We start from the raw sequence: 9,045 nt of genomic DNA, 5'->3' as shown, positions 1-9,045 counted from the left end.
GAATATAAAAAAGAGACACCAACGGGGAAACTACATTTTAATTTCCCATTGATATTCTCAATCAGATGCATGAGAAACTCACAAATAAAATAATTTCCCGGACTTTGCACCTGTTACATCTGATTAAATACGACAGCATTATCTGTAATAACGTTATGTGCAAAACCTTTCGTCCATCCTCAAACCTCAACAAAATGAGGGATACCAAGCAATCCTTAACAAACATACATTTTAAAGACACGCCAGAGTTCACATTTAAAATTACTTGTCCCAAAACCAGCATTGTACTCAAAATGATTTAACATACATATGCTCATCATTGACAAAACAAAAACCAAACAGGAAAAAAAAAAAACTCTTCCAACTCTGCTTCATGTCGTTAACCCTTCTTTTCAAAGTGAAGAACATGAAGAAGGACGTCCAATCTGAAAGAAAGTTTTCATTGTTTCATTTCCTTCCCATCCTTTATACAATTTTTCTTTTCACGAATTCTTTATAATACCTTCCTATTTGCTTCAACTTTAAAAGAACCCCAAATCAGCCATTTTGTATACCTTTTACAGATATCGAAAATAAAAAAATAAAAGAAAAGAGGGATTATCCGTTTGCAGAATCTACATTCCCCGATGTTTCATTACATGTCACACTCTCTTCATCTTTTCTTTTCTATTACTTCCTTCTTAAATACTTGCTTTTAAATGTCTTATTATATTTTGCATCACTTTCTTTTAGATACTCTGCATCCAAGTCCACATTTCCATAATCCTATACTCAATATACAGCTTATACATTTTAAATACCAGCGAGAGGAGAGGGAAGGATTTTCTGTCTTCTTACTCTGTTTCAATTGAATCCATTGCCCAAATTAACTATATTCTCCTGACTTATTCATAACTGTCGTTTAAAACATTACAGAAAAAAGCTAACTGAAAAGTGAGGAATCATTTTTCAGACTTCAAAAAAAAAAAAAATAACTACACTCATTCCCATCCCGATCTATGTCCCACACCCACACTCATTTCCAACCTGATCTAATGCATGTTCCACACCAAAACTCATTCTCACACCGATGTATGTTCCACATCCACACTCATCAATCAACACTTTTCTTCACCCACACTCACCATATTCCTACAATCTGCACCCCACAATTTACACTCTTTTTCACCCACAATCACCCTAATCATACAATCCGCACCCCACAAACCACACTCTTCTTCACCCACACGCACCCTAATCCTACAATCCGCACCCCACAAACCACACTCGTCTTCACCCACACTCACCCTAATCCTACAATCTACACCCCACAACCCATTCTTCTTCACCAACACTCACCCAAATACTACAATTCGCACCCCACAAACCACACTCTTCTTCACCCACACTCACCCTAATCCTACAATCTACACGCCACAAACCACACTCGTCTTCACCCACACTCACCCTAATCCTACAATCTACACCCCACAACCCATTCTTCTTCACCAACACTCACCCAAATACTACAATCCACACCCAACAAACCAGGCTCTTCTTCACCCACACTCACCATATTCCTACAATCTGCACCCCACAATTTACACTCTTTTTCACCCACAATCACCCTAATCATACAATCCGCACCCCACAAACCACACTCTTCTTCCCCCACACGCACCATAATCCTACAATCCACACCCCACAATCTACAATCTTCTTCACCCACACTCACCCAAATCCTACAATCCACACCCCACAAACCACACTTTTCTTCACCCACACTCACCCTAAATCCTACAATCCGCACCCCACAAACCACACTTTTCTTCACCAACACTCACCCAAATACTACAATCCGCACTCCACAAACCACACTCTTCTTCACCCACTCTCACCATAATCCTACATTCCACACCCCACAAACCACTCTTCTTCACCAACACTCGCCCTGATCCTACAATCCGCACCCGACAATCTAAACTCTTCTTCACCCACTCTCACCATAATCCTACATTCCACACCCCACAAACCACTCTTCTTCACCCACACTCACCCTAATCCTACAATCCACACCCCACAATCTACACTCTTCTTCACCCACACTCGCCCTAATCCTACAATCCACACCCAACCAACCAGGCTCTTCTTCACCCACACTCATCCTGTTCCTATAATCCACACCCCACAAACCACACATTTCTTCACCCACACTCGCCCAAATACTACACCACAATCCTACATTCCGCACCCCACAATCTACACTCTTCATCACCCACACCCACACTCATCCTACAATCCACACCCCACAGTATACACTCTTCTTCTGCCGCACATAATTAATGAAATACAATAGGGATTTAAATGTTATCATTTTTCAAAAATTTATTGCTTAATTTTCACACACAAAAATAAATAATCTATCATTAATCTATAATCTAAACTAGAATGACAGTGATTGCTGTTAACCCTGTATGATAGTTCGCCTGGATAATACTTGAAATTCAGGTGAATTTCTACCCTGTAGTGTTTAACTAAGTGCAAGAAAGTGAATGTGTTGGGCCGCAAAAACCATTCAAATATTGCAATTATAATAATGATAAAACTAATAATATATTTGTTGTATTGCACTAAATGGAATCATAGGATATATTCCCTTGAAATAAACACAACTGACTAGTTATATCATGCTCGTGCGGTTAGATAGTTCCTTGACATCAGCTGCTGAATTTAGTTGTTTGAGATGATTCCGTTGATCCAGTCGTTGTATCGTGTAACCCTGGCGTATACTCCTGGGTTGAGGGGATCAGCGCAACCGTATCCCCAGCTGACGACACCAGTCAATTCCCAGGCACCGGCGCTGTTCCTGCACATGAATGGTCCACCGCTATCTCCCTATAAAGGGTGCAATTGAAAAAAATAACTGACTTTAACGGAGAATTCAACACACACACACACACACACAGAAATAAAACCAGGTGAAAGTGTCGACAAAATCGACATAGAACACGTACTGATTATTTTAAAAGCTTTAATCATATTTATTTCAATTTTCTTTTTCGTTTTTACCCAAATTTCACGGAAATATGAGTGAAAATGCACATTGACAACATTGGCTCTGTAAAATAAAATTTCAAATTCACTCTTAAAATGTGTTTTTTTAAAGAGGCTTTCGTCTTTTAAGAGTCAACCTGCACTCTTAATCTACTATCCAAATCTACTCTATAAAGGGTGATCCATTTCATTGTGAGTTTAAAAAATAAGAAAGTATGAAGAGAGTACGAGTACTTGCCTACCGCAGTAGTTTCTCGACTCTGACTCTAAATTTACCCTTAAAACCATGCACAGTATAACAAATGCAATTGAACATTTTACCTCCTTTAAGAGTGATTTTCTTTAAAGAAAGTGTACGAACCTGGCAAGAGTCTTTGCCTCCGGTGGAGTATCCAGCGCAGATCATATTGTCAGTGACTTCACCGTTGTACCATGAGGCGCGGTTGCACACTGCGTTATCGATAATGGGGACGTAGACTTCTTGGAGCTCGGTCTGGTCAATGGCAGCTAGTAAAAAAGAGAAATATAATTAAAGGCATAGGGTAAGATCACAAAGGTCTTATCTAAGACAAGAGAGCTTTCATTCACTTTAATATTATTCATATGGAATGAAAAAAATGAAAATTACCCACAACCAGGAAGAAACAAAATCACATTCCTGCAAGATATCTGTAACTGAAACCCCCTACCCCCCTTCCCCCCACACACACATTTACTGGATCTCCTCAGGCGATCAATGTAACCCATGTCAGTGTATGGGATGTAATTAAGTTGGCGTTTCCGGTTAACTTAAATTGTACTTTTTGATGCTCTAAATTATGATTTTTCTTGCTTTGGTTTATAACATAATTATCAAAGACAGAATTGGCAACTAAGACCTTGTAGATCATATTTCTTAAAAAAGGGAAAATCAATGTTAACATATATCCCTAATTTATTGAATTTAATCCATTTCTACATTAATTCCTTTATCATAGATTCATTGACAGGCGATCGAATATGTAATACCCCCCGCAAAATATCATGCATATGTATATGGATGCATAGGTATATTAATATGCATATGTATTCTTTACTCTCTGGCTTGCGTTAAATCAATATAGTATGAGATATAGATTCAAATCTCATACCGTTTTTTAAATTTCAATTACGCAGTTTAGTTTATTTTTGTAATACAAATCTAATAACAACATGTATATGAACTTTGCAGTGTCTATTTAAGCGGTTTAAAGAAGTGTTTGAAATCTTTAAAAGAGAGATTGATTTGAAATATCAAATTCTCAATTAATTGAGTTTAGGTGTTAAACAGGTACTGTACGCGTCATATAGTAAACTGCGTAGTAATAAAATAAAAAGAAAAAACGCTTTTACTGTGAAGGCATTCCCCCCCCCCAAAAAAAATGGAAGAATTAGATTTTTTAATCCTGGCGTACAACGTAAAGATTGGGCCCTGTCTTATAAAGAGTTAAGATCGATCCGATCAACCAAAACAATGGACAGCCAGTAACATCAGCATCTAAGCTGCATGCTTTTTTTCCAAAATATTTGTCGAGATATGATGTATATTTATACATTAATTGCATTTCTTGAAACTTAAGTGTACTTCTCTTTGTTTACAATGGTCATTGTGCAATTTTCATGTTGTAATTATCATGACATTAATGGATTTCCATATAGCTGAGGTTGCTTAGAAGAATCGTAACTCTTTTGTAAGAGGGCCGGAACTAACTTTCTTGGTCTCCCCATCCAGTGACGACGCACATGGTTTCGGCTTCGTAGTCGGTCTGGGCAACGCAGGCCTCGCTGATGTAGTCGGTGAAGGTGACGGGGCTCTCCAGCTTCAAGAGAGCGATGTCGTTGTCGAGGTTCCTGGTGTCGTAGTTCTCGTGGACGAAGATGCCGCCGAGCTTGGCGTTGACTTGGGTTTCGTCAATGGCGTCGCGGTCGTGGGAGCCAAGAGTCATGGTGTAGTCTGAAAGTCTCTTCCAGCGGCTATTCAAGATTAAAACAAAATAAAATTATCAAAATATATAATCTATCTTCAGTATGTATACAGTTTATAGTCAAGCGGCTACAAGCTCTGGCGGATCCAGGGTGGGAGGCACAATTAAAATTTGTAATGTAAAAAAACTGTTGTTTTTTTATTTGTCAATTTTTTTTCGTGGACGAGACGAAATCCCCTTAATATTTGGTTTAAACCTTTTTTTTTGCTTGTCAAATTTTCCTGGGGAAACTGTGCCCCCCCTCGAAAAATCCTAGATCCGCCCCTGGCTACAAGCAGTTGGTCTGCTTCTCGGATAGTCAAATCCTTGCTGGAAAGAACACAGTGTGAACACAGTGTGTTCACATAGTAGACAATGCGACAATAGTATTCACACTGTAAAAATGCTGGAATTGAACAGTGTGAAGATATTTTCACACTGTGGACGTCTCGACAGTGTAACTGTTCAAAGCGTGTTCACACAGTCGTCTATGCGAATATGTGATTCACACTGTTGAAATTCTCAAATTTATCAATGTGAAAGTAATTTCAGTGTGTTCCACATTTTGAACACACTGTTTTTTTTTTCCAGGGTGGATACCACATGGGCGTGATGGCGATCCAACCATTTAATGTTTAATAACAATGCTGATCTTTCTAAAGATTAAAAATTAAAAAGTAAACTTTAAAGTTTAAGATTTTAAACACTTAAAAAATACTATTATACAACAGATAATATAGGCCTACATAATTAATATACATTTGGGTACCAAACCTTCACAAACACATATACATTAGTAATAAATGATCAAATTTAATTGATTTTTCTCATTATATCCGTTTATTCCTTACATTGCGTTTATTATTTATTACATGATTGCGTGACAGAATATATTGTATGAGTGTAGTGACAGAGAGGAAAAAGCAGTTTATTTTTGGAAGTTCTTGAATATCTGATTTTGTCTCTTGAATCAAATCGAAAGTATAAACACAGTGACAACGAATATTGCAAAATCATTATCCTATCGAAATCATTTATTTGGATTACAAGGAAATAGATTCATATTTCCTTCATGTAAGAGTTTTATCCTTGGTCTAATTTTGTATTCTAGTGTAATAAATTTCACTCAAAATAAAGAAAAATTGCCTGATTGGAAATTTAGTTGCGCTACACCAGAATCTAAAGCACATTCATTATTTAGAGAATGAACAAATAATATTAAGATCTTGTTATCTTTTGTCTCTTGAATCAAATCGAAAGTATAAACACAGTGACAACGAATATTGCAAAATCATTATCCTATCGAAATCATTTATTTGGATTACAAGGAAATAGATTCATATTTCCTTCATGTAAGAGTTTTATCCTTGGTCTAATTTTGTATTCTAGTGTAATAAATTTCACTCAAAATAAAGAAAAATTGCCTGATTGGAAATTTAGTTGCGCTACACCAGAATCTAAAGCACATTCATTATTTAGAGAATGAACAAATAATATTAAGATCTTGTTATCTTTTGGATCAAAGTGAAAGAAAAATGTCATCACTCTTACCGCCCTTTCACACGGAAAAAAAAAATCGTAATTTGAACGATGATTCCAGTAAAAAATAAGGCTAATAACGAATTTCTAGCACGTGTGAATATAGAATCACGAACGCTAATCACGAATTTAAATTCTATTCCGGAAGTGAATTCCATTTAAGTTTTATTTTAACCACAGTTTTCGAATGAGCGTGTGAACGGTCCGATGATTCTAAAGACGAATGGCAATCATCCATACAGTAATGATTCAAGATTCAAGATTCACGAGTGAAAAGGCCCTTTTTAAGATTAAAGGAAAAAAAGGGAAGCGTGAATTTTTAAGTCACACCAACATGTCCGACCCCAAACAGACCGATGATATTCCATTCGAAATAACGTAAATAGCTTTGATCGTCTGGAGTTGGTTCCTGTAGTATGACTGCTGTACAATCGTGACAATGCTCCGTCACACCCACGAAACCGACTCCAAACCGACAGATGATACGTAATAGCTTTGATCGGTCTGGAGTCGGTTTCCGTAGTGTGACTGCAGCACCTTCTCTTTTCCTTTTCTTTCCTTCCTCTTGCTTTTTTTAATGGTTGTGATATATATGTATATATAATATATATATATATATATATATATTTTTTTTTTTTTTAATTTTTTTTTTTTGGGGGGGGCAAGCGCCACCATGTTCCCTTACCCTCACCTGTAGGCCACTGCCTGATCATATTTTTATTGTACTTACTAGAAGCAGTGGGCAGCAGATACGATCCACTGGTCGTTGATCAGGGTGCCTCCACACATGTGATATCCGCCTCCGCCAATGAGGTAATTCTTCTGGATACCGACCTGCCACGGCCAGGCGCCGGGAGTGGCGGCATCGCCTCCGACGATGAAGGAGTTGACTGGCTGGATGGCGGGAATACCGCAGTCTGGACGGAGAAGAGAAGGAGAATGGGAGGTTAAAGTAAAAGAAATGAAAAGACGAATTGAAGTAGAAAAAAAGATGGAGGGGGAGGGGAAAGTTAAGAACAACATCAAGACATGATAATGGTGATTGTGTTAATAAAGAAGGATAATATTAACGAAATTATGAAAAAAAGAAGGGCAACACAAAAGGTATTGATGATGATGACGGTAGTGGTGGGTGTCAATGTTAAAGCAGTTGTGGAAGGAGAAGAAGATAAACAGAAACAATGGAAGCAGAAATATTAAACAGAAGAGAGGAAGCCGAAGGAGAAGGAGAAGAAGGAGAAGAAGAAGAGGAAGAAGAAGAAGAAAAGAAGAAGAAGAAAAGAAGAAGAAGAAAAGAAGAAGAACAAAGCGAAAAGAAGAAGAAATATAAAGATATGACTTGTTTCATTTTAATAGAGTAAAAAAAAGAAAATTATGGAGAAAATACGGAGAAACGGTCAGGACTGCATTGGAATAGATGGCGGTATTTAAGAAACAAATTTCGACAATTTAACCTACCATACTATAAAATACCTTAATCATTATTCAGAAAGTAAGCGTAATATAGAATATAACTCACAAATGTATTTTACACTTGAAAATTTCTTAATATGACATATAATGTATGTCTAGGTTATCGTAATATTGAAACTAGAATTTTTAAAAAGTATGTTGTGAATTATTTTTCCTGCTTAAAAAAAAAACAACTTACCAGCCAGCGCAGCGGCAACACAGGAAAGAAGTACGATAGCCTTCAACATGATGAGAGATTCCAGGTCCTTCTACGAGAGGTGTAGACCAGATAACTGAGGAACCCTTCTGAATCCACCATTTTTATACCAATTAATTATTGTCTTAATCTGATTAAGTGATTAGTTTAAGAGGCACGCTTTTGTCTCATCTTTAATCGGATCTTAAGCGGGAAGACGTGTGCGTAGATGTGACGTGCGAAGCGCTTCGAGATAAAATAATAACCTTGACTGGGTTTGTTTATTGCACAGCAATATATATACATATAATTGCTAATTGCTAAATAATCGATTAACTTTCACAGGAATATATATATATATATATATATATATATAGGCGAAAAAATGACAAGACGATTTGACGTTGCTGTAGACCACAATTTAATCCGAGCTTTCGGCCTTAGGCCTTCTTCATGGGTTCTATTTTAACAAAAACGAACGAAACATATCAATAGTATAGAGGGAGGAACAGGTGGAAATATGGGCATATACATGTACATATATAATAACTGATAATAACATATGTAACAATGACGTCGTACGTATACAATATATGCACATACATATACAAATACATACATGCACATACGCATATATACACTTATACATATATATACATACATATGTACATATACACAAACATACACATATGATGTACAAACATGACAAATATATACAAATAAATATATATGTATCTAATGTGGGGTAATTTTACCTGGGTCTTTGGGGTCTTTCGGGCTGACTCGGAGGTGTGCAGTGTCGTGTGTTCGGTTTCTGGTGTGATATAGAATTCGCGTGACTTA

The 9,045-nt window shown here is 36.9% G+C and overlaps 1 protein-coding gene across 1 annotated transcript; it reads right to left on the bottom strand.

Moving 5' to 3' along the window:
* Positions 1–2,338: 2,338 nt before the first annotated feature.
* On the bottom strand, positions 2,339–8,359 carry LOC129282477 (trypsin-2-like). Its single transcript, XM_054918372.2, has 5 exons — positions 8,206–8,359; positions 7,285–7,471; positions 4,763–5,025; positions 3,395–3,540; positions 2,339–2,874 (listed from the first exon to the last, which is right to left on the bottom strand). Exons 1-5 carry the CDS (start codon positions 8,252–8,254, stop codon positions 2,710–2,712), a joined length of 810 nt encoding a protein of 269 aa, XP_054774347.2. The 5' UTR covers positions 8,255–8,359; the 3' UTR covers positions 2,339–2,709.
* Between the last annotated feature and the right edge of the window lie 686 nt (positions 8,360–9,045).

The sequence above is a fragment of the Lytechinus pictus genome, chromosome 19 (genome assembly GCF_037042905.1).
Source record: "Lytechinus pictus isolate F3 Inbred chromosome 19, Lp3.0, whole genome shotgun sequence".
NCBI lineage: Eukaryota > Metazoa > Echinodermata > Echinoidea > Temnopleuroida > Toxopneustidae > Lytechinus > Lytechinus pictus.
Note: the sequence above shows the minus strand (reverse complement) of the source record. Positions and strands in the feature narration are given on the sequence as shown.

Excerpts from the sequence above, each read along its gene's own strand:
- LOC129282477 (XM_054918372.2), bottom strand. The coding sequence starts at position 8,254 with ATGTTGAAGGCTATCGTACTTCTTTCCTGTGTTGCCGCTGCGCTGGCT. Across the intron at positions 5,026-7,284 it reads TCTGCTGCCCACTGCTTCTA|CCGCTGGAAGAGACTTTCAG; the intron begins GTAAGTACAATA and ends AATCTTGAATAG. Across the intron at positions 3,541-4,762 it reads TGGATGGGGAGACCAAGAAA|CTGCCATTGACCAGACCGAG; the intron begins GTTAGTTCCGGC and ends CTTTTTTACTAG.